The 26973-nt window shown below is 42.1% G+C and overlaps 1 protein-coding gene across 1 annotated transcript in view; it reads right to left on the bottom strand.

Moving 5' to 3' along the window:
• LOC109916393 (A disintegrin and metalloproteinase with thrombospondin motifs 12-like) overlaps positions 1-26973 on the bottom strand; it is a 465504-nt gene that overhangs the window by 116729 nt on the left and 321802 nt on the right. Inside the window, exon 13 of the mRNA XM_048604457.1 lies at positions 21021-21141. Within this exon, the coding sequence (XP_048460414.1) occupies positions 21021-21141 (121 nt within the window). The remainder of the gene's footprint in view (positions 1-21020; positions 21142-26973) is intronic.

Here is a 26973-nt window from a genome sequence, read left to right on the forward strand (position 1 = left end):
AAGGAGTCCAAATACTGATGCTCTTAGCTGTAAGAATGACTACGAAGACCCAACATCCACCAACCTAGTGTCAGTTGATAGGGTGCGCAGTCAGAGATTGGGAGGCCTTTCTTCTCTCAGAGGGTGATGAATCTTGGGAATTCTTTACCACAGAGGGCTGTTGAGGCTGGGTCATTGAGCAAGTTCAAGCACAAAATGGGGAGATTTTTAATCATGAAAATAAATCAAGGGGTAAGGGGAAAAGGCAGAGAAATGGAGTTGAGGATTATCATATCAACTGTAGTCTCATTCAGTGGCAGAGTGGACTTGATTAGCCAAACTACCTGCTCCTACATCTTATGGTCAGGGTGTCAGGGGTATGTGATTCGCCAAGGGATAATCAGGATGGGCCAAAAGGAAAGTTGGGAGATATTCAGTGTGAGGTTTGAAGTGAGCAGTTACCCAGGGGTCCAACCCTGACTTTTCTTTCTAAACTTTCCTCGGTAAATATTTGTGAATGTTAATCAGCACCGCCAAAGTCTAATTTAGGGTCAGAGACTTTTGCAGAAGGTCTCAGACATACTTGGGTGAGTTTCAAACTTTCCAGGCAATTTCCATGGAGGTCAGCAGATTGGGACTGACCCTGCATCCTGCAGCACACCGTGGGTAGCCATTGTGAGGTGCAGAAAACCTGTGCAACTCCCGTTTAATCCCTGAGTTTGCATTAAGTTGCGGTCGGCTCTGGGATAAATGCTGTCGATCAGCCCGTTAATGAGACAAGTTGGCATCCCGCAAAGCAACGGCGAGCTCTTCTGTGAAAACTCCTTCATCCTCCAACTTAATCAGGCTTTGCTGTCAGCAGGAACTGACAGAAGGCTTAATGAAGTGAATTAAACCCAGCCCATTTTGACTAGTGGCATCCACAGAGATGAAAATCTGAACCTTACCCTTTCACCATATTTATGAAATGACTTGGATGAAAGAATAGAGAGTGGTATATCAAAGTTTGCTGATGGAACGAAATGGCACAGCACCAGTGTTCATGGAAATGGGAGCAGAGAGTTGTAAAGAGACATTGACAGATTAAATGAGTGGGTAAAATGATATCAGATGGAATTCAATGTAGAGAAATAGATATTTACTTTGCACTGAATAAAGTTTGTTAAATGAGAAACTATAGATGAATAGAACAAGTTATTGAGTCCAAGCAGACAACATTGAACTCTGGTGGAATTGTTAAACAAAAATGAATGTAATATTGACCCTTATCTCAAGAGGCCTGGAATATAGAAGTGTGAAAATGTGAGACAGTTCTTGCGTATGGGATTTGATTCTGGGCCCATATCTCCAGGAAGGATATTCAAACCGTGCAGGGACTACAGCACACAAGCACAAGGATGATACTGAAGCTAAAAGGTTAAAACATAAGGACAGGTTTTCGAGATGAAGTCTGTATTCCCTGGAGTATAGACGATTAAGGGGTGAGCTAACGAGAGTGTTTGAAATGAGTTGAGAATTTGACAGGGTGAATAGGGAAGAATTATTTCTGCTGGTCATAGAATTGAAAACAAGGATACATAACCATAATGCTAGAGTTAGACCATTCAGGGCTGTCGTTAAATAGATAGTGAAAATCTAACTCTATCCCCCAAAAAGCTGTTGAAGTTAACAGTTAAAACCTTCAGCCCTGCAACCAACGGATTGTTGTTAAGCATGGGCATTAAGGGTTAAGATATCAAACAGAATAGATAAAAGTTAAGAGAGAAATCGTTCATGAAATAAATCGAATGGAACAGGATGGTGAGGTTGAATAGTCTACTTTTTTAATGTTTCATGTTACTAATGTATGCCAGGAAAAAAGAATGTCAGCACTGATTAGGATTTGTAGTACTCACTAGAGGAATAGTCAGTCAGAAATATTCATCAAAAAGAATCACTTGACTGTCTGAAGTAATCATACTGGGAATCAAAAACCTTCAGTATAGCTATTTAAAAAGAAATTGCCAACACATGAATGAAAAGAGAACTTAAGAATCTTCATGAATCATTTGCAGTTCCTTTAAAACCATTAAAGTTGATACAATCCAGGACTTGCTGAACATGTTCTCCTGTTGCCTAGCCTGTGAAACTCTTACCCTTGACTTTTAGCTCACAAGTTTTTTTTTGCACATTAAGTAACTGGAAGTCTGAGATGACAACAGAGCATCTGGTCATTGTTGAACAATAGAACTAACAGCCTTAAAAATTTAATTGAAGGGTTAAGAAAGAAGCTGAGGAATTACTGAGAAGGAGATGCAATTTTTATAGAAACATGCCATGCACATCAGTTGATCGTGGGAAATAGGTTGGAGTGTTTATAACACCTGCTTAACCAGAATTTATAACTTATAGTTTCCCTGCGCAGGTGGGAACTGATGTATTCCAATGTCTGCAACTCAGTCTCCAGCTCCTCAGTTCAGATCCAAAGTTCCTCAGTTCAGATCCAAAGTTCCTCAGTTCAGATCCAAAGTTGTTCCAGGTGTGTTCACCGTGGATGACCCTGGTGTTCAGCAGCACCAACATGCTGCAGATGCCACAAATCACCCAACAAGCTATCGCTATCGGATTTTACCTCATCTATTATCTCAGTCACACTAGTCTTTATGCCCTGTGTTTACACTTAAAGAATCCTCACTGTTTAGAGACAGTGGGAACTGCCGATGCTGGAGAATCTGAGATAACAAGGTGTAGAGCTGGATGAACACAGCAGGCCAAGCAGCATCAGAGGAGCAGGAAAGCTGACGTTTCGGGCCTAGACCCTTCTTCAGAAATAGGGGAGGGGGACGGGATTCTGAAATAAATAGAGAGAGAGGGTGAAGCGGATGGAAGATGGATAAAGGAGAAGATAGGTGGAGAGGAGATGGACAGGTCAAGGAGGCGGGGATGGAGCCAGTAAACATGAGTGTAGGTGGGGAGGTAGGGAGGGGATAGGTCAGTCCAGGGAGGACGGACAGGTCAAAGAGGCGGGATGAGGCTGGTAGGTGGGGGGGTGTGGGGCTTGAGGTGGAAGGAATGGACGGACAGGTTAGTGAGGCGGGGATGAGCTGGGCTGGTTTTGGGATGCGGAGGCCTGGAGACTGCTTTGTGGAACACCTACACTCGGTTCGCGACAAACGACTGCACCTCCCAGTCGCGAACCATTTCAACTCCCCCCTCCCACTCCTTGGACGACATGTCCATCCTAGGCCTTCTGCAGTGCCACAACAATGCCACCCGAAGGTTGCAGGAACAGCACCTCATATTTCGCTTGGGAACCCTGCAGCCCAATGGTATCAATGTGGACTTTACCAGTTTAAAAATCTCCCCACCCCCGGCCTCATCCCATGACCAAGCCTCCCTCTCATCCCCGCCTCCTTGACCTGACACAACCTGTGCATCCTCTCTCCCACTTATCCGCTCTTCCCATCTCACTGACCAATCCCCACCACTGCCTACCTGCTCTAACCTATCACCATCCCACCTACTTTCCCCAGCCACACCCCTCCTCTCTCTATTCATTTCTCAGCTCCTTTCCCCCACCCCCCGCCCGCCCCCATTTCTGAAGAAGGGTCCCAACCCGAAACGTCGACTTTCCTGCTCCTCTGATGCTGCCTGGCCTGCTGTGTTCCTCCAGCTCCACACTGTGTTATCACTGTACAACTGTACCCATTTAACGTACCAGTGTTTCACCTGCCTGCCATAAACTGTAATTTTACAATAGTTTACGCATCAAATATCTACTTAATTCATTTTCATCAGGACTTATTATTTGTTCCTTGCTTTATCCTTTTGCACTTTTATTTCACCTTCTAATTACTTTCATTTTGAAAGTTTAGTCACTCAGATTGCTTCTTACTGTGCTTCAGTCTCTTGTGACTGAAAGCATCTCTTTCTCATCTCATTAATTTGCTCTCATAACCTTGACAAGGTTAGAGGAATATTAGCTGAGAGCAGATGAACTGCTAACCTAAATAAAAGCTACAGCACTTCAAAAATAATCAATTACTGAGTACACTGTTTCAGGATATTTCAAGGACATAACATGCTATGTAGAGGTAAACGTATTATGAGCAATTTTAGAAAATTTGAATTATCAAGAAGTTACCCTCCTTCTGCTGAAATCATTGTTCCTGATAACTTCAGTGTTAATTTTCAAAATGAGTCACTTCTCCTTTACTCATCAATCTAGTACCACTGCCATGAATGATATCATAATATATGTCAATCAGACTGCCAATAATTTTGGTCATTCTAATAATTTAGTTAATCATTAAAAATTTTCCTTGCCTTCAGACCTCACTCCTTCATTTACTGAGGCCTATGTTCTTTTTCTCAAGCAAAACTCCACTGCCCTGAGGATTTGATTTGCATAGTTTACACTATGGACATTTCAGAGAAAAGGAATCAGACTTATGAAGGTGGCACTCTGTTTCACTTCTGCTGTTCTGCAGCATTTGTGTTCTCTGCAGACCATCCCGCTCTTTCTGGGTCTGCAGATAAGATCATTATCTCCAACCAATTTGGGCTTTGTGATCAATATTGGTATTGTCTAACCAGGATGGTTTGGGAGTCTGAAGCTATTACAAACCAATGGGACTTATTTGTTCTGTCTCTTCAGTTCTTTTTATTGAACAGTTACTTGCAGGCAGGAAGTCAGGAAGTCCACTTTGACTTTAGCTTTTGGGTAACTCACAGACAATAGCAGATGTAAATCCCACACATAGGTTTTGTCTGGTATATTCATTCAACCAGGGGGTGGACCCCATCCAGAGAGAGTCAATTAGAAGCTTTTTAGAATCTTCAGGTAGTCTTGTGTTGGAGTTGCACAGACCACCTGGCTTGAATTGGCAATTTTAGCAACATTCTGAGTTTCCATGTTAAAAATAGTAAAAGTCAGTCCCTGAGCTCCAACATAGACAGTGCATGTTTAAAGTGGTGACGAGACTTTTCCTTCACCGAGGATGATGACAGTGGGGACCTTAAACAACGATCTCAGTCTTCTCAATATATAATTGCAGGAAATTCAGAAAAGAATGCTTCTAATGAGAGGGAGCTTTGATAACTGGTGAAGGGAAGTGAGCTATGCTGATGTTATCTTCTTCCTAAAGCTGGCTTCATTGCACTTCAATACAGTGTAGAACATCTGCAGTTCTTGCTATCTCCTTCATCTCACTTCAGCTCGAATTCCCTAGGTCTGGAAATCTGGCTGTTCACTGTAAAATCTGAAAAGCAGACTAAACAAATGACCTTGAGCTTCTGGTTGCCTGCCACTTCAGCACACCGTGCTCTCTGGCCAAAATCTCTGCCTCGGGCTTGTTGCATTTCTCCAGTGAAGCTCAGCACAAGCTGGAAGAACAACATCTCATTTTCCACTTGGGACCATGCAACTTTCAAGGCTCAGTATGGAGTTTAGTAATTTTAGGAACCAAAAGAACTGTGGATACTGTAAATCGGGAACAAAAATAAAGTTGCTGGAAAAGCTCAGCAGGTCTGGTAACATCTGTGAAAGAAAAAACAGAGTTAACGTTTCAGGTCTAGTGACCCTAACTGAGGAAGGGTCACCAGACCCAAAATGCTAACTGCGTTTTTTTCATTCACAGATGCTGCCAGACCTGATGAGCTTTTCCAGCACTTTGTTTTTGTTCCTGTTAGTAACTTTTGGGCCTGGCACCTTCTCCAATGTCCTTACCCCAACCCTCACACACCAGACCCTGTCATCACATGGGTTGATACAATAAACAACCCATTGTCAGCTACTAACAGTGCCCATTAGCAACTATTCATTCTCCCAGGCTGACCTTTATCCATTCCTTTGTCTGCCCAACTGTGTTTCTCTCTCTCTGGGCTAAACCTGTTCTTTGTTTATTTTTGTCACCATCCTCTCCCTACCCCATCTTCAGCAAATGTATCAACCTTTTCCTAGCTACAATCAGTTCTGAAGAATTACCAGACCCAAAATGTTATATCTGCTAAGGATATATGCACATTGTCAGCCTAGCTGCTCTTGCCTTGCCTCTGTCAGTTCTGGAATGGGTGGACTGGTGATCAGCTGGGACCAGAGATTTGATTTTTCCGCCAAATGAGACTCATTTAAAAATTCCACCTCTTGCACGCAGCTTTTTGGTCATTCCAAGCCAAGATTTTCTCTGCTTGTTACTCCTGTAAATCCAAACTTAACTAAAGAAATGTAACAAGCAGAGGCTGCAGTCAACCCTTTGTTACAGCAGCTGTATTTTTAATCCCTCTCAAACTTGTCCTTTGTAATTATGTGAGGTTTTCAGATCCATTCTCTTCTACAGTTTTGAAAAAAAAAGTAATCATTTCAGAAGCTAAGAGGAGTCCAAAAAGTACAGAGATGAAATTAAAAGGAAATTAAGAAAGCAAAGAGAGGTTACAGAAAGATATTGGTCAGTAGAACTGAGGAAAATTCAAAGGTGTTTTATCAATATATTAAGAACAAGAAGATATGTAAGGAAAGGGTTAAATCTATTATTAATGTACACGATAACCTTTGTGTAGATGCAGATGATGTGGGCAGGGTCCAAACGAGTATTTTGTTTCCGTCTTCATGAAGTAGAGATTGCCCTAGACATTCCAGTTAAAGAGGAGGTCTGTGAAATACTAGACAAAATAAGCATAAACTACATAGAACATAGAACAGTACAGAACAATACAGGCCCTTCGGCCCACGATGTTGTGCCAACCTATTATCCTACACTAAGATCAAGCTACCCTGCATACTCTACATTTTACTATCCTCCATGTGCCTATCCAAGAGTTGCTTAAATGTCCTTAATGTATCTGACTCCACTACCATCGCCGGCAGCACATTCCACACGCCCACCACTCTCTGTGTAAAGAACCTACCTCTGACATCTCCCCTATACCTTCCTCCACTCATCTTAAAATAGTCATTTTCACCCTGGGAAAAATTCTTTGGCTATCCACTCTATCTATGCCTCTCGTCATTTTGTACACCTCTATCAAGTCACCTCTCATCCTTCTTCGCTCCAATGAGAAAATAAAGGGAAGAGAAGTTTTGGAGGGATTGATGAATTGTATCCTAGACTGTTAAAGGAAGTCAGGGAAAAAATACTGGATGCTCTGAAGATAGGTTTCTAATCCTCACTAGATACAGGTGAGGTACGAGAGACTTGGTGGTTTGTGAGCGATGGGCTATTATTCAATAAAGATGAGAGTGATCAGCCAAATGAGAAAGGGTAGGTCAATCCGGCTTTGGTGGTGGGCAAATTACTCAATTCAATATCAGAATTAACTGTTACTTGGAAAGATGTGTGTTTTGTTAAGAGAAGATTGTGTCTTACTAACTTAAGTGAATTTTTGAAGGTTTGAGTTATATGAAGAGGTTGGATAGACTGGATGTTTTCCCCTGGAGCACTGGAAGTTGAGGGGTTAGTTTACAGGGGTCTATAAAATCATGAGGGGCATAGATAAGGTGAATAGCAAAAGTCTTTTTCCCAGAGTAGGGGAGTCCAAAACTTGAGGGCACAGGTTTAAGATGGGAGGGGAAGGATTTAAAAAGGACTGAGGAGCAACTTTTTCACACAGAGGGTGGTGAGTGTATGGAACAGGGTGTCATAAGAAGTGGTAGAGATGGGTGCAATTACAACATTTAAAAGACATTTGGACAGGTAGATGAAGATGAAAGGTTTGGAGGGATGTGGACCAAACACAGGCAAATGGGAGTAGTTAAGGGTGGGATATTTAGTCGGCTTAGACCGAGGGGTCTGTTTCCGTGTTGTATGCATCTCTGACTCTAAGTAATGAGGCTTGATGAGGGGAGTGCAATAGATGTTATATATGTGGATTTTAGTGAGGCATTTGACAAGGTCCATCATGGCAATAATCTGAAAAATAAAGCCCTTGAGATAGGCCCTCGGGGGAGGCGATGGCTTAGTGGTATTATCGCTGGACTGATAATCTAGAGACCCAGATAATGTTCTGGGGACCTGGGTTCAAATCCCACCATGGCAGCTGGTGGAATTAGAATTCACTAAAAATATCTGGAATTAAGAATCTAATGATGACCATGAATCCATTGCCGATTGTCGGAAAAACCCATCTGGTTCACTAATGTCCTTTGGAGAAGGAAACTGCCATCCTTACCTCGTCCGGCCTACACATGACTCCAGACCCACAGCAATGAACTGCCCTCTGGGCAATTAGGGATGGGTAATAAATGCTGCCTAGCTAGCGATGCCCTCATCCCGTTAAAGAAAAACAAAGGGAAAATGAATTCGATCCACAATTGGTTTAACGATAGGAAACAAAGTTTGACAGATGTTTTTGTGAATGGAAAGTCTTTTCCAATTGTATTCCACAGGGTTTTATGTTGGATTCCTTACAGTTTTTGAGATGAAGGTTTAGACTTTAATATGGGAAGCAAGATTTGAAAATTTGTCGACAACATAAAAATTGGTGAGATTGTTGATGGTGAAGAGGATAGTTGTCAACTGCAGGGTGATATCATAGTTTTATTGAATGAGTGAGAATATGCCAAATTTATTTCCCTTTATTCATTCACAGGGTGAGGACATCACTGGCCAGCATTTATTGACCATCGCTAATTGCCCAGAGGGCAGTTAAGAGCCAACCACATTGCTGCGGGTCTGGAGTCACATGTAGGCCAGACCAGGTGAGGATGGTAGTTTCGGGTCTGGACCCTTCTTCAGAAAGACCCGAAACGTCGGCTTTCCTGCTCCTCTGATGCTACTTGGCCTGCTGTGTTCATCCAGCTCTACACCTTGTTATCTCAGATTCTCCAGCATCAGCAGTTCCTACTATCTCTGAGGATTAGAATCCCTACAGTGTGGAAACAGGCCCTTCGGCCCAACAAGTCCACACCGAACCTCAGAGCATCCCACCCAGATTCATCCCCCTATGACCCACCCAATATACACCCTCTACCTCCCTGAACACTACGGGCAACTTAGCATGGCCAATCCGCCTAACCTGCACATCTTTGGACTGTGGGAGGAAACCAGAGCACCCGGAGGAAACCCACGCAGACACGGGGAGAATGTGCAAACTCCACACAGACAGTCGCCCGAGGCTGGAATCGAACCCAGGTCCCTGGTGCTGTGAGGCAGCAGTGCTAACCACTGTGCCACCATGTCGATGGTAGTTTCCTTCCCTAGAGGACATTAGTGAGCCAAATGAGTTTTTCCAACAATCGGCAATGGATTCACAGACATCATTAGACTTGTAATTCCAGGTATTTATTGAATTCAAATTCTACCATCTGCTGTGGCAGGATTCGAAACCAAGTCTCCAGAACATCACCTGGGTCTCTGAATTAATAGTCCAGCGATAATATCAGTAGGCCATTGCCTCCCCTACTGGAATGGAATTCAATTCAAAGAATTGTGAAATTATGTATTTGGGAAGGCTTAGATAGAGAGATTTTTGGAATCTTCCAGGGGAATCCAGGGTTACAGGAAAAGGACATGAAAGTTGTAGTGATGATGGAGCAGGCTTGAGGGACTGAACTGCCTACTTCTAATGTTATTTTTTATGGTCTTATGGAAACAGAAGTGCATTCAGAGGGGTAGGGGATGTGAGAGCCCTTGGACTACATGTCCACAGGTCCCAAAACGTTACAGAACAGGAAGGTATATGGTGGTAGAGAACGCATATAGATGTTTTCCTTCATTGGGGAAAGTATTGAATGCAAAGGCAGGTATGTAATTCTGAGCAATATAAGAAACGAGTAGGCCATAGCTGGAATTTTGTGCACAGTTCTAGTCACTACATTACGTGAAAGATTTGTGCTCTAAAGACTGTATGGGTTGGTTTATATTCCTTAGAAGAGATTAGGCTGAGAAGTGACTTACTTGAGGTGTACAAAATAATGAGTGGCATAAATAAGGTGGACAGTGAAGACCTGTTTTCTTTTCGGGAGAGGTCAATTACTGGCGGCACAGATTGACAGAAGAATTAGAGAGGTCATGAGGAAAAGCATTTTCATCCAGACAGTGGTGGCTGTCCTTTGTTTTTGCCCTATTTGTTGATTGAAGAAGGAACCCTCAACACACTTAAAGAGAATCTGGATCCGTTCCCAAAACACTGTACCCTGCAAAGCTATGGACCAGGTACTCAACAGTGAAATAGAATGGGTGCCTAGTTTAATCAGCCAGCATAGACACAATGGGTGGAATGGCCTCTTTCTGAAACTTTTCTTTTCTGTGGTCCTATTATACAGTAATTAGCTTGCCTAGTCTCTTGCCAAATATGTCTCCTGTTATTTCTGTGAGTTCTCTTTGATACCATGATTCCATACAAATGAGTTTTCCAAATGAAAAGATTGCTTTTATCTTTAGTATTCATTCCAACAAGGCCGGGGAGTGGGTGATGCACATGATGCTAAGAACATGATAGGAACACAAGGGGTGTCTAAGCTAAGTAGCCTATCAGTCTTATGATCAGTATATAAAGTAGCCAATTGGACACATACACCATCCTGATTGGTAGGTTACTCAGCCAATGATTTCTGTTTCTGTGACTAGCTGCATTCATTGGCTGAGTAGAAGGTAACCAGATTCAGTTTTTCCTTTCTTGCTGACCTCATGCACTGTCCAGTTTGGGCATGTTTAGTGTTTTTTTCTTCACTCTTCTACAGATTTGGCCAGTAGCTGCTGGAGCAGAAGGGAAAGTGAAGCTTCTATATTTTGTTAAGCCCCCACAAGGCCCTTTTCCTTTTCGATTTCTCCTTCGTTCTTTTCTGATGGTGTGAGCCTGGCTCTCTTTGTGTGCGTGTGTGTAAGACACACATGGGCTACCCAGTATGGAGACAAAAACAGAGTACAAAGGCCATGAAATTATGCCTATTTGACCCCATTGTGGCTACAATTGTCAATTCTGGTCAGCAGTTTGATGTGAGGGAGGACATACAATGTGAGAGGTGGTGGTGATAAGGGGCCCGGAAACAGGAGATGCACCAGGGCCCTAATCTTTGTGTCCTGGCAGTGCACTCCAATAATGTTGGTAAGATTCCAAAGCTTCCATTTGGACAAGGATACTCTCAATTGTCCATCATAACTTTGTTGAAAGTTCAGCAGCTTTTTTTTTCATCGTTGTTGCCCAGAATTCATCAACTAACGAAGCAATTTGTCACAGAGTCAGCATACAACATAGAAACAGGCTCTTTGGCCTGCGTGCCTATGCCAACCAACAAACACCAAACTACATTAATCCCAATTACCTGCACTTGGTCCATAGCCCACTAAGTTTGGGTTGATAAGTAGCATTAAGTCACATAATGACCATCTCTAACAAGAGAGAGTTGTCTGATACATTATTATCATTCAAATTCCCACCATTAACCACCTGGGGGTTACCCTTATCCAGAAACTTAAATGGGACCAACCATATAAATATTTTGGCTACAACATCTGATTAGAGGCTGGAAATTGTGAGTAAAAACTCACCTCTTGATTACACAGAGCCATTCCAACCTCTCTAAGCTCAGGGGTGTGATGTAATACTCTCCACTTGCCTGGATGGGTGCAGCTCCAACAACACTGCTCATGCAGAAAAAGAAAAGCTTGCTTGATTGGCAGCCCATAACTACCCTAAAAATTTACGGCAATAACAGTGTGTACTATCCATAACATGCAATGCATCAACTCACCGACACTCTTTTGACAAAACTTGTAGCGTATAGTGTATTGAAAGTACATTGTTGTACATTTCAATCACTTGAAGCCACCATACAGAATTGTACCAATGGAAGCTGTTTGTAAGCAGAAGCAAAAGTTGAGGAAGTCATTTTAATATAACATCTATTACACTTTTAATACTAGATATCTCAGGGTGTTCTTTATTTGTTGGAAGAACCTCACACCGATGACAAGACTAATGCAAAACAAGGAGTCTGAATCTTTTCAGAGGGTGTACTGAATGCTGGACAGATAACATTTCATGTTACAGATTCACTCAGTTTCGAAGGCATGCCAGGGCTGCTCAAGATCACTCAGAGATAGTAAGAACTGCCAACGTTCTATTTTTTCTGAAGAAGGGTCCCGACCCAAAACATCAACTTTCCTGTTTCTCTGATGCTGCCTGGCCTGCTGTGCTCCTCCAGCTCCACACTGTGTTATATTTGCTCAAGATCACTATCGCTTTCAGAATCCAGAGCTACTGAAATTGAAACTGCCGAAAGTAATCATACAAAAGTGATACCACACTCCAAGTTTAACGACTGGAAACATTGTTCATTGCTCATGTGCAGGGAAACTAGCTGCAAAGAAACAGCAGCAGTTTCAAACAAATTATGACTTGTCCAAATGATATTTCCGCTGTTGTGTTGATCAACACCTCCAGATGGAATGTCATGCTACTGTTAAAGTGGGAGGTAATGGCCTAGTGATCCTATCTCTAGACTTATTCCAGAAACCTAGGAAATGTTCTGGGAATATGAGTTTGAATCTCGCTACGGTAGGTGGTGGGAATTGAATTCAATACAAAATGGTCTAAAGGTGACCATGAAACCATTGTTGATATTCAGGATAAACCCGTTTGGTTTACTAATGTCCTTCAAGGAAGGAAACTGTTGCCTTTACCTGGTCTGGCCTCCACGTAACCCCAGGACTACAGCAATGTGGTTGGCTCCTAACTATCCTTTGGGCATTAGGGATGGACAGTAATTGCTGGCCTAGTCAGTGGCACCATCAACATCCGTTAATATCTGAAAAGAAGAAAAGCAGTGCAAAGCTTGTTGTAAAACTTGTATTTGTTACTCACAGCAACTACTAAGAGCACTGTCAACCAAAGGGTACCCTATATACATATCACAGCAAAAGAACAAGAGAATGTAGTCAACATAGAGGCAGATGACTCTGAACATAACTTTCTGCTCAATTTTAGATGTAGCAACCAGACACATACAAATGAGACATAGATGGTCTTATATAAACAGGAGCATCTGCCAACTTCAAAGGAGTCAAACTCTTTGATAATCTTCAGGATTGCCCCATTCTCTGCAAACCAATGAATACAAAAACGTTTCCTTACATCAGTAACCCTAAATCTAACCCACCGAAAGTTCTCAAGAGTTTCAAAATATCAGTCTCATTTAAAGGTACCAGAGGACTGGAAAATGGCTAATGTAACTTCCTGTTTAAGAAAGGCAGGAGGCAGAAGACAGAAAATTAAAGGCCAGTTAGCCTGACCTTGGTCATTGGCAAGATTTTAGAGTGCATTACCAATAAAACTCTGGAATTAAGAGTCTAGTCATTTTAGGAAAATTCTAAGAACTAAGAGTCAAATGATTGTCAGGATTAAAAAACCATCTGGTTAACGAACTTTTGGTCTTAATTGGTTTTTGTGGTAGTGAATTCCACAGGCTCACCGCTCTCTTGCAAATAAATTTCTCCTCGTCTCAGTCCTAAATGACTTACTCTGTATCCTTAGACTGTGATCCCTTGTTCTGGACTCACCCTCCATTAGGAACATCCTTCCTGCATCAAACCTGTCTCAGTCCTATGACAGTTTTATAGGATTCTATGCGATTCGCCCCTTCACTTTTCTGAACTCCAGTGAATACAATCCTAACTGACTCAATCTCTCCTCATACATCAGTTTGATTTATTCAAATAGCTATGCCACAAATTTACTAAGTAAGGGAGAGATGTGGTGTATAACTAGGGTGGTTGGTTTGTAATGCAGTGTGGTGCCAACATCATGGGTTCAATTCCTGCACCAGCTGAAGTTACCATGAAGGGCTCTTCTCTTGCTGAGGTTTGGTGACCCTGAGGTTAAACCATCATCAGTTGTCTCTCCTTAACAAGAGAGCAGCCTGGTCTGGTCTGGAAAGACTATGGTGACTTTACAGTTCAGCATATAACATTTGGAAAAATGTAACATTTTGTTCACTTGAATCTGCTGTACTGAAATCCCTGGAGTGGCGACATTATACAATATTTTTCACTCTATTTGCAACAAGATTCGTGACAATAAATAAATCAATATTGAATTGTGTTGGCAGAGGGAGTCAGTCAGCAGAAACAGTGTCTAAGGAACCTGTTTAATAAAAGCAGCATGTGTTAGCTCTGACTCCAGCATCGCCAGTTCTTACTATCTCCGATGTTAATTTTCATGCTAGGTGTGTTTGACTGTGTTTCTAGTTCCAAGGATCTCAAACCATCTTCTAAATTCAGAATCTCTACCACCTAGAAGGAAAAGGGCAGCAGGCACATGAGTGTACTTTCATATGTTCTAAGGCAAAAAAAAACTGCAGATGTTGGAAATCTGAAATAAAAACAGAAACTTCAGGAAATATTCAAAAGTCAGACAGCATCTGTGCAGAGAAACAGAGTTTAAACTTCCCCGAGAAAGCTCAGCAGGTCTGGCAGCATCTGCAAAGGGAAAAACAGAGTTAACGTTTCGGGTCCGATGGCTCTTCCTCAGACCCATTCCCTAAAAGGTTAACTCTGCTTCTCTCCAGGGACGCTGCATGATCTGCTGTGTATTTCCAGAATTTCCTAATTTTCCCTCCCAAAATGCTCTTCATACTGACATGGAAATCTATATTGAATACTGAATCTATATTCAACCTATGTTGAATCTATACTGAAAACTACTTTATGCAGTATTTACCATTGAGGAAGAGGTCAGCATGCATGAAATTCCAAGAAAACTAATATTTGATCAGGAAAAGTGACTCAGCAAAATTGAAGAAACAATTCAGATTTTTGTAGATATTTAGTTTTTCCTTGTTGTTTTCAAGTTTCCAACTGACATAAACTGACACTTGTGGGGGTTAAAATTCTCATTATAAAGCCAAAAATCCTTAAAAGGAAGGCATGTTAGACCAGGGTCCAGTGGGAAGTCGGCTTGTAGTATTTAAGTAGTAAAGATACGAAACATCTTAACATATTCATTTTGGGGGAAGAGAATAAGTCGAAGTATACTTAAACATAACTGTAGCAAGTGTATGTAGAAAATGCTGAGAAATTCTGTTGTGCTAACGATATACAATTTCTTTTCTAGAAGGATTTTGGGAGCATTCATCATGTGTTCACATTTTGACCTAACTAATCCCAAAAATATTTATCTTGGAAGCATGCAAGTATCTCACCTACTTTTTGTAGAAGAATCCATTGAATTTTAAATGAGAACAACGGTACATCAACACCTTTTGTTATGACAGTGGACAGTGAAATGTCAAATGAATGTATCAAGCAGCTATATGTTATTATGAAAGGTCATCTCTAGAGTGTGTTGCTCTTTTGTGCCGAACAATAAAACAAAAGTGCAGAAAAATGGGACTTGTAGAAGCACATATGCAGTATTTGTAATCTTATGTTTCATTGATTATCATGACTTTTCACGACATTAAAACTCCTTGGATATCAGTGGTACTGCCTTATGCCCAAAAATAAATGCATTTCCAATGTGCATACAAAAATAAGCTGAAAGTAATCTTCTAAGACATGTAACGTGGATGCTGTTTCAAGTCATCCAGAAACTGGTTCTACAGCATACGTCGGGATTGATCCTGAGTTTGTGCAACAGTACCTAACAGATAATAGAGCCATATTACAGTTTTTCCACATGAAGCCAATGGAATTAATAATTAGGAAAGATACTACAACTGTCAATATCTATTTATTATCCAAAATCTAGCAATTCACAAGTACAATACTTGAAATGGTCAAATAAAAGCAATTAATACACCAACATCAGAAAACAGCCTCTTTATTGCAAGAAAGCAGATAAAAGATGCCTCGACCAACTAGACCATTGCAATGAACAACTCCAGTACCCATTCCAATATGTTCCAGCTGGGAAACTAAGGTTTGTTTTTAATTAAATCTTAATTTTACTAATCATTGAAATAGACAACTTCTTTGTCAACATAAAAGTAGCTTGCAAATCTCAGGAATCATCACTCCATCTTAAAATGTTTAACTCAAATTTGCAAGTACCCAAAAGAAAGAGCAAATTCTGACAGAATATAACTATTCTACAAGTGATCTCCTCAGTTCTTAGAATTATCTTGCAATTAATTTGATTTGCTTACATTGAGAATATCTCAGTGAGAACTGTGATTTGTCTTGTCAGATAAACTTCTGAATCTAAATAAAGAAAATTATGATGGTAGGTGACACGGGCTGGCAGTGATAAGTTGAGCAATGTTACTTAAAGGAATGATGGTGAATAGGCAATGGCAAACATTTAAAGAGTGAATGGAGGAACTCCAACAATTGTGCATTCCTGTCCGGCATAAAAACAAAATGAGAAAGATGGCCTGGCCATGGCTAACAAGGGAAATTAGCAATAGTATCAGATTCAAGGAAGGGATGTTAAATAAAACAGCAAGCTCCAGGATTGGGGGCAGTTTATATTTCAGCAAAGGAGAAAAAAAAGATTGATTAAGAGGGATAAAGTAGAGTATGAGAGTAAGCTTGTGGAGAACATACAAACTGATTGTAAAAGCTTCTTTAGATATGCAAAGAGAAAAGAATTAGTGAAGGCAAAGGTGGGTCTCTAACTTAAGAAACAGGAGATGTTATAATGGGAAACGGAGAGATAGCAAACCAATTAAATATATATTTTGGTTCTGTCTTTACAAAGGAAGGCACAAAGAACATTCCAAAAATGTTGAGGAACACAGGGTCTAGGGCGAAGGAGGAACTGAAGGAAACCAGTATGACTAGGGAAAAGGTGTTTGAGAAATTGATGAGATTAAAGGCTAGTAAATCCCCATGACCCAATAATCTACATCCCGGAGGAAATAAGGAAGTGTGTCTAGAAATAGTGGAATCATTGATGGCCGTCTTTCAAGATTCAATAGATTTTGGAACAGTTCCCATGGACTGGACAGCACCTAATGTAACCCCACTATTTAATGAAGGAGGTCAAGAGAAAACATGGAATTATAGACAAGTTACTTGACATCAGTAGTGAGTTCATTCTAAAACATTTAATAGCTGTGTACTTGGAAAGGTGGGACAGGATCCTACAGTCAGTATGGGTTTATGAAAGGGAAATCATGTTTGACAAATTTACCGTATTTTTTCATGCTGTAACCCATAGAGTTGGTAAGGGGAACTTGTGGATGTGGTTTACTTAGATTATCAGAAGGCACTCAATTCATCCCACATCAGAGATTAGTGTATAAAATTAAAGCGCATGCTATTGGGGGTAGTGTACTAATATGGATGACACGATGCTGGGTGGAAGGGTAAGCTTTGACGAGGATGTGCAGATGCTTCAGTGTGATTTGGACTAGTTGAGTGCGTGGGAAAATGCACAGCACATGAAGTATAATGTGGATAAATGTCAGGTCATACAATTTAATAGCAAAAAAAGGAAGGCAGGTTATTACTTGAATAGTGATTGATTAGGAAAGGAGAGTGGCAACAAGACATGTGTGTCATGTACACCAGTTGCTGGAAATAAACTTGCAGTGCACTTGCAGTAGCAGTGGAAGGATGTTTTTCAGAATGGAGATCGATAACCAGTGGTGTTCCACAGGGATCAGTCTCAGGTCTTTTGTTGTTTGTTGAAAATACAAATGATGTGGAGGAAAATGTGGGTGCTCTGATTAGTAAGTTTGCAGATGACACGAAGATTGGTGGAGTTGCTGATAGTGCCGACAACTGTGAAATGATACAACAGGATATAGGTTGGTAACTTGGGCACAGAAATGGCAGATGGAGTTTAATCCAGACAAATGCGAAGTGATGCATTTTAGATGATCAAATTTAGGTATGAATTATACTGTAAAATGGCAGAACTCCTAGGAGTACTAACATTCAGATGGATCTGGGCATGCAGGTCCACAGTTCCCTAAAAGTGGCAACACAAGTGGTCAAAGTGATTAAGATGGCATATGGCATGCTTACCCTCATCAGCCAGGGCATGGAGTACTAGAGTTGGCAAAACATGCTGCAGCTATATTAAACCCCTTGTTAGGCCACATTTGGAATATTGTGTACAGTTTTGGTCACCACATTACCAGAAGGAGTGGAAGCTTTGGATAGAGTGCAGAGAATGTTACCCAGTCTTAACGGCATTGGCTACGAGGAAAGGTTAAAAAGACGACAACTGTTTTCACTGGAAAGATGGCGGCTGAAAGGAGACCTGATAGCGGTCTACAAAATTATGAGAGGCATTGATAGGGTGGGTAGTTAGACGCTTTTTCCCAGGGTTGAAATTTCAATTACAAGGGGACACAGGTTCAAGGTGAGAGGGCAAAAGTTTAACGGAAATGTCCGAGGAAAGTTTTGCACGCAGAGAGTGGTCGGAGCCCAGAATGCACTGTCAGAGGAGGTGGTGGAAGCAGGCACGTCGGTGACATTTAAGAGGCATCTGATTGTTACATGAATGGGGAGGGAATAGAGGGATACGGACCTAATAAGGGCAGAAATTTTGTTTTTTGGTTTAGTCAGTGCATGATGATCGGCACAGGCTTGGAGGGCCGAAGGGCCTATTCCTGTGCCATACTTCTCTTTGTCCTTTGTATGCAGCAGGCAGTGAACAGGGCGTATGGTACACTGGCTTTCATAACAAGAGGATTTGATTACACAGAAGGGAAGTCTTGCTGCTATTGTAAAGGGCCTTGGTGAGACCACATTTGGAATGTTGTGTGCAGTTTTGGTCACCTTACGTGTTCTGGCTATAAAGGGAGTACAAGGAAAGTTTACCTGATTCCTGTGATGGCAAGGCTGGCATAACAAGAGAGATTGGATCGGTAAGACTATATTCATTAAAGTTTAGAAGAATAAGAGGGAATCTCATCCTGAAATGGAAATATATTGCCATTCCTGCAGCGTTACTGGGGTAAAATCCTGGAACCTCTGACTGACATTTACCCACAGGAGGTGGTTTGGCAGCTCTTATGTGATCAGATGGGGGTGTATTGACAAAAAAAAAAACAACAAATATCAGGGTTTTTGTCAATTTGCAAAGGGCTCAAGACTTCTATGGGCTGCAATTTGAAGGTTGAGCATTTGTAGGGGTGGGGGATGGAGACTCCTCTTCATTGTCAGCATTAACTGAGCCCAATGTTGGTGTCAAGGGGAATAGGAGGGGGTTTTGGAGGTTGGAAGGATTCCTTACCATGATCCATACCTTTTCCCAGAGCAGGAGGTGGAGCCAGCGTGGCGTGCACAGCCAGAACGGGGCTAGGGAGGATTTATCAGGCAATAGCGATCACAACATTTCTTCCCCTTTCCCTGGCTCTTGATGCTGGCGGGCTGTAATCGTTGGAGTTCAGAGAGCCAATCAGGGACGGGGCTTGGGGGGAGGCAGGGTGAGATAGAAAGGTGGACAGTAGACAGGGTGATGAATAATGTGTACATAGGAGGTACGGTTAGTAAATTTGCAGAGGACACCAAGATTGCAGGTGTACTGGACAGTGAAGGAAATCATCTCAAAGTACAACAAGACCTTGATCAGATGGGCTGGTGGGCTGAGGATTGGCAGATGGAGTTTAATTTAGATAAATGTGGGGTGCTGCATTTTGGAAAGGCAAATCAGGGCAGGACTTATACACACTTCATGGTAAGGTCCTGGGGGTGTGGCCGAACAAAAAGAACACGTGGTGCAGGTTCTTAGCTCCTCGGAAGTGGAGTCACAGGTGGACAGGGTCGTGAAGAAGGCATTTGGTATGCTTGCTTTCATTGGTCAGTGTGTTGAGTAAAGGAGTTGGGACGTCATTTTGTGGCTGTATTTGTTAGTCCACTTTTGGAATACTGTATTCAGTTCTGGTCTCCCTGCTCTAGGAAGGATGTTATGAAATTTGAAAGGGTGCAGAAAAGATTTACAAGGATGTTGGAGGCTTTGAGCTATAGGGAGAGACTGGGGCTATTTTCCCTGGAGCATTAGAGGCTGAGGGGTGACCTTATAGTGGTGTACAAAATCATGAGGGGCACTGATACAGTGAATAGTCATGGTTTTCTCCCCCACGGTACAGGAGTCCAAAACTAGAGGGCATAGGTTTACGGTAAGAGGGGAAAGATGTGAAAGGGATCTAAAGGGTAATTTTCTCACACAGAGGGTGGTGCATTAATGGACTGAGCTGCTAGAGGAAGTGGTGAAGGCTGGTATAATGACAATATTTAAAAGGCATCTGGATGGGTATATGAATAGGGAGGGTTTAGAGGGATACGAACCAAATGCTGGCAAATGGGACTAGATTAATTTAGGATATCTAGTTGACATGGATGAGTTGGACTGAAGAGTCTGTTTCTGTGCTGTACATCTCTATGACTATTACCTATTGTATGAATTGCAGTGGTTCAAGAAGGCAACTCGCTACCACCTTCTCAAGAGCAACCAAAAATAGGCAATAAATGCTGGTTCAATTTCCCACATCCCATGAATAAATAAGAAACCTGATTAATGAGGTGGCATTAAAAACTCCTTAATTCTGTAATAAATATTTTGAAGTCGTACTTCAGGAGATTAATTGGAAGCAAATGGCATTTTCTGCACTAAAAAGCATCCTTTTGCAAAATCCACCACAATGCATGTCATATGGATCAAGGTTGTCATGTGAGTGAACATAATCTCCCAGGCACTGTGTAGCTGGGAACAGAAGGAAAAAAATTCAGCAGCTTTAGAGAAATTATCTGGGTATCTTTGCATACTGGTTTCAAACAAGGCATGGATTCATTGCTGATATTTAGATCCTACACCTTCATTGAAGATAACCTAAAAATGATGCAAGAGCTTTTTCTGATAAAATTCTTCATTCAGCAGAAAAAACATGTACAATTTGCCAATGACAATAATCAAGATAGACTTGCATTTGTGTTGTGCCTTTCACAACCTTCCAAAGTACTTTACAGCTAATGAAGCACTTTTTAAGTGCAGTAATTGCTGTAATTTAGGAAATAATACAATGCACATTGCATTACCCTCACCAGCAATAAATACCAGCAGGACAAGAATTCTCCAAGCTCTGCCACACAATCAAAGTGGGACATTTGTCAGGACATGAGGAACTTGCTTGTTACTAAACCAAGAGCTAAGTTCATAAAGAAAATTCTTACCTAATCCTTCACTCTCTTCAAATGTCTTCTTTACAGTCTGACAGGAAGAGCCATTCCCATGACATACCCCACATCGATCTTCAACTGCATTGGATTCTATTTCATAATCACAGCCTACAGTCTGGAAGAAATACAAACAATTAATGTTGTTTTATTTCCCAATATTACAACCCACTGATCTGCGACATCTTGAGGTGACGCAGGATACTTTATAAATTCAAACCTTTTCTTCAAAATATTAAGCACTAAAACTTTAAGACTTGTTTGAAATTATGAATCCTGTCCTTTCATCTTAGAACTAGGCTTCAAGTTTATAAAAGGTTTAAACTGCCCACCTTCCACCTTGTGAGATTAAATTCTAGTCTGGAAGATCCCAGGTCCAACCACTCTGCCCCATTGCTAAGTGAAGACATAAGTGGTCAATATAATTATTATTTAGGGATTGCTTAAGATCCAATCTGACCGTTAATGAGAATAAGATAATTCCTATTAATGTACTTGAAATAACAATTGGGAAAACTGTAACAGTTATGTCAACTTTAGATGCAACAAAGAAGACCTGGCCTACTTGACCACTAAACTAGCCTAGGGCAGCTGCTGCTTGTCTGGGGAGGCCTGGTCCCTTGATCTGCACTATTTTATTGAGCATAAGTAGGGGAATAGCTAATGAGCACCACACACCATGGTTAAAAATCCCTGCTCCCCTCTTCCCATGACCCCAATCCCAGAAACCCCACCCCACAAACAGCACCTTGTTCCTTGATCTACTGGGTGGAGGAAAGGCAGATCTTTCATTAAAAAATGAACTTGGGTTTCTCACCATCTTTTCAAAAAGTGAGCAAGACACCTAAAAGCACCAAAAGATCCCACCTAAAGCTATCAGGATTAGCAAACCCCCTTTTGTTATTTTAGGTGCTCAGAGATTTGATTGAAAGAAAAAAAGAGATTAAGCTGTGTCTATCTGAATAGACTCTATCAGTTAGATTAGGTTTGGTGGATCAGAGGACATGCAGGTCCATTTCAGAAGCAGAGAATCAGGTTACAAGTCAGAAATCATTTTTGCTTTGAGATGAGTCATAAACACTGGATGAACAGTCAGTCTGTTCAGTGAATAAGGATGTCCTGCTCATGCTGAAATGCAATTTGGCTGAATTTATGGTAATGATCAACATTGCTGCTTGGCCCACGCCTCCTCCACTCCCAACTTATCCCCACAGTCTCACAGTACCTTCCCATGGAACCCCTGAAGGTGCAACTCCTGTCTGTTTACTTCCTCCCTCCTTACTAGCCAAGACCACAGACACATCTTCCAAATGAAGCAGAGATTCACCTGCACTTAATTCAATCTAGTCTACAGTATTTGCTGCTCACAATCTGATCTCCTCTACACTGGGGAGAAAAACCACAGACTGACTGTTTTGCAGGACACCTACGCTCTCTTCACAAAAATGAGCCTGAGCTTCCTGTTGCCTAAGTTTTGGATGGGCGTGTCTGATCCCTAAGCTATGGTGGGACGATCTTCTGATAAGAGGGAGCTTTGATAACTGGTGAAGGGAAGCAGTGGTATGTCAATATTATCTTCTTCCTAAAGATGGCTTCATCTCACTTCAGCTGCTCGAATTCCCTAGGTCTGGAAATCTGGCTGTTCACTGTAAAATCGAAAAAGCAGGCTAAACAAATGGCCTTGAGCTTCTGGTTGCCTGCCACTTCAGCACATGGTGTTCCCTGGTCAAAATCACTGCCTCGGGCTTGCTGCATTGCTCCAGTGAAGCTCAGCACAAGATGGAAGAACGACACCTCATTTTCCCCTTGGGAATCCTGCAACCTTCAAGAGTCAATATGGAATTCAATAATTTTAGGGCCTGAGCGCCTTCTTAAATGTTCTTAACCCAACTCCCAGACACCAGACCTTGTCATTGCATGGGCTGCTACCATAACTAACCTATTGTCAGCCTCTAACAGTGCCTGTTAGCAGCACTTCATTCTCCCAGGCCGACCTTTACCCATTCCTTTGTCCGCCCAACTGTTTTTCTCTCTTTTTGGGCTTCATTTCCGCCTGTTATTTTTATTTCCCTTACCACCTCCATCCCACTCCCCTCACCCTATCTTCAGCATATGTACCACCATTTTCCTAGCTACAATCAGTTTTGAAGAAGGGTCACTGGACACAAAACACTAGTTGGAGGAACACAGCAGGTTAGGCAGCATCAGAGGTGCAGGGAAGTCGATATTTCGGGTTCATGCCCTTCATCGGGATTGTGGAGGAGGAAGGGAGCTCGGAAATAAATAGAGGGAAGGGGTGGGGCTGGAGGAAGGGAGGTGGGATGGTGATATCTGGATGCAGGTAGGGAGTAGTGGAGGTAGGTCATGGGAAGGGTGGGGCGGGTAGGTGGGAAAGAAGATGGACAGGTTGTGTCAGGTCAAGGAGGTGGGGATGAGAGCGAGGGTTGGATATAGCATGAGGTCGGGGATGGGGAGATTTTGAAATGTGTGAATTCTATATTGAGGCCATTGGGCTGTAAGCTGCCAAGGTGGAACATAAGCTGTTGTTTGTCCAGTTTACGTGTGGCATTATTGCGATACTGGAGGAGGCCCAGGCTGGACATGTCACCAAGGGAGTGGGAAGGGGAGTTAAAAAGCCGGAAGGTGTTGTTGATTGTAGCGTACGGAGAGCAGATGCTCCGCAAATCGGTCACCGAGTCTGTGTTTGATCTCTCCAATGTAGGGGAGACCAAATTAGGAGCAACGGATACAGTAGACCAGGTTGGAGGATGTACAGGTGAACCCCTGTCGGATTTAGAAGGATTGTCTGGGGCCTTGGACGGAGGTGAGGGGGAGGTGTAGGGACAGATGTAGCACCTCCTGCGGTTGCAGGGAAAGGTGCTGGGGGTGGTGTTGTTAGTGGGGAGTGTAGAGCAGATGAGGGAGTCGCGGAGTGAGCGATCCCTATGAAAGGCAAACAGGGGTGGGGAGGGAAATATCTCTTTGGTCGTGGGGTTGGACTGCAGGTGGCGGAAGTGGTGGAGAATGATACGCTGCATGTAGAGGTTGGTGGGGAAGTATGTGAGGACCAGGGGAACTCTGTCCTTATTTTGTTGGGAGGAAGGAGTTTGAGGGCAGAAGTGTGGGAAATGCAAGAGGTGTGGTTGAGGGCATTTGTGATCACTAGAGGGGGAAGTTGCGGTCCTTGAAATTTCAAAGTTGGGTAGAATTGCTAACAATAATACATTCTTGCCCAATGAGCTCAATGCATTCTATGCTCGTTTTGAACAGAAGAAAAGTGGAATGATGTCACCTGCCCCAACAGTCTCGGATGCACCTGTACCCTTTGTCACTGTCGCAAACATTTGATCTGCCTTCTTGAGGGTGAACCCATTTAAAGCGACTGGCCTGAATGCAGACCACAGCCATGCACTCAGATCCTGTGCAGACCAGCTGACGGGAGTGTTGCAGACACCTTTAACCTCTCCTTACTCCAATGTGAGGTTCCCACCTGCTTCAAGAAAACCACTCTCATCCTGGTGCCAAAGAAAAATCAGGCAATGTGCCATGATGACTGTGACATCCATCATTGTGGACTGTTTTGAATGCTTCCCAGATTGCCTTGATCCACTGTAATTTGCCTACCATCATAATAGGTCCACAGCAGGTACCATCTCCCTGGCCCTACACTTCATTGAGCATCTGGATAACAAGGACACCTATGTCAGACTTCTACTTATTGACTTTAGCTCTGCCTTTAACATGAAAATTCCAATCAAACTCATCTCCAAACTCTGAGGCTCAAGACTCTGCTCCCACTTCTGTGACTGGATCCTCAACTTCCTGACCCACAGACTACAACCAGTCAGGACAGGTGACTACACCTCCTCCACAATAAACCTCAACACCGGTGCCCCATAAGGCTGTTTACTCAACCCCCTACTATACTCCTTATGTATTCACAACTGTGTGGACAAATTCAATTCTAACTCCATCTACAAATTTGATGATGACACCACTGTAGTGGATCCGATCTTAAACAATGACAAGACAGAGTACAGGAAGGAGATAGACAGCTTAGCAGCATGGTATAAAGACAACAATCTCTCTCTCAAAGTCAGCAAAATGAAGGAGCTGGTCATCGACTTCAGGAAGTGGAGTGGAAGACAGCCCCCTTTCTGTACCAATGGTCCTAAGGTGGAGATGGTTGAGAGCTTCAAGTTCCTCAGAGTGAATATCACCAACAATCTATCCTGGTCCATCCATGTTGACGTTACAGTCAAGTACGCACATCAACGCCTTTATTTCCTCAGAAGGCTAAGGGAATTCAGCATGTCCACAATGACTCTTATCAATTTATATAGATGCACCATAGAAAAGCATCCTATCCGGATGCATCACAGCTTGGTTTGGCAACTCCTCTGTCCAAGACCACAAGAAATTACAGAGAGTTGTGAACGTAGGCCAGTCCATCATGAAAATCATCCTTTCTTCCATCAACTCCGTCTCTACTTCCCACCTGCCTCGGGAATTCGGACAAGATAATCCCTCCCACCCCAATTATACTCCCTTCCACCCTCTTCCATCAGGCAGAAGATACAAAAGTTTGAAAGCATTTATCAACAGATTCAAGAACAGCTTCTTCTCCGCTGTTATCAGACTTATGAACGGACCTCTCATATATTGGAGTTGTTCTTTCTTTGTACCTTCTCTGTAGCTGTAATACTAATTACTCTGATGTACTCATGTAAGGTATGATTTGTCTGGTTAACACACAAAACAATACTTTTCTCTGTATCTTGATACATGTGACAATAATAATCAAACAAAATCAAATCAAAGTATGTGTCCCTGTGCTGTTTGCTGAGGTTTTACCACCATTTTTACAATCAAAGTGGTAGATTCCTACTTCCTGTCGCCTAGTTGGAGTTTTCCCATTACTTCATAGGAAAATGAATGCTTTCCATCTTTCATGGCCCTGAACAAGATGGATCCTGTTCTAGATAATCACCTGTGGCTGTGGCCTTAATTTAACTTCTTGCCGATTCTGAATTTTGAATTCTGTTTCTCTTGAATATAATACTAACTGGAGCCAGATATGATATATCTGACCTGATTAGGATCTGGAACTGGATTTCTTGTTTTATACACAGAGCGGGGTGGTAACAGCAGATTGGATGAAGCCTAACTCAACCTACAACATTAAACCATTTTGGGACCATTGTTTGGTATAACACCTTACAATTGATGAAATGTAAGGAACTGCCCCGAGATGCACAAATGGATGTGGCACTTTAGCTGCTTCCACAGGCTGCTGTTGCTTTAATGTATGCTAGATGTGTGCTTGAAGACAATATCTCTATGTCAGTGGTGCAATGAACTGTGGAGTGCCTGAAACAAATCATATTTGTTTTCTTAACATTTTGACTTCGGACCCAGTGTGCTAGCTGCAGTGGGTACCATCCACCCAATGTTAAAAGAGAAAATACCTTCCTGAATTCAACAGTCTAAACACATTCCCATAACCATGCATATTGCTTCAGAACTAATAGCCTGATTCCAAGTTTGACATTGAATCCCTATCCTTCAAACAGGCAGTTCCTAAACATTCACCTTCTATGCCTTCAAAGAACTTAAGACATCGTTTTTCTGCTGTTTTGATGCCTCTTTCTCCAAACCATTGACTGGAGAGACTTATTGCTGCAGACAGGCCAAAGTATTCATGATTGTTGAACAAGCACAAACTATCACGTACTGTGCTCACTGTAAAAAAATCTTTACTCGTTCTCTCATTTTGTGCCATGCATATGGAAATTAAGTTAATCCTGAATAATTTACATATTTGCTATTAGTTGCCATTTTAAAAACAGATTACAAGATTTAAAGAAGTCTATTTGGATCCGTGCATCAAAACATATTAGAAATAGTACTGAGATAACAAGGTGTAGAGCTGGATGAACACAGCAGGCCA

Source organism: Rhincodon typus, chromosome 1, assembly GCF_021869965.1.
Source record: "Rhincodon typus isolate 14 chromosome 1, sRhiTyp1.1, whole genome shotgun sequence".
Classification (NCBI taxonomy): domain Eukaryota; kingdom Metazoa; phylum Chordata; class Chondrichthyes; order Orectolobiformes; family Rhincodontidae; genus Rhincodon; species Rhincodon typus.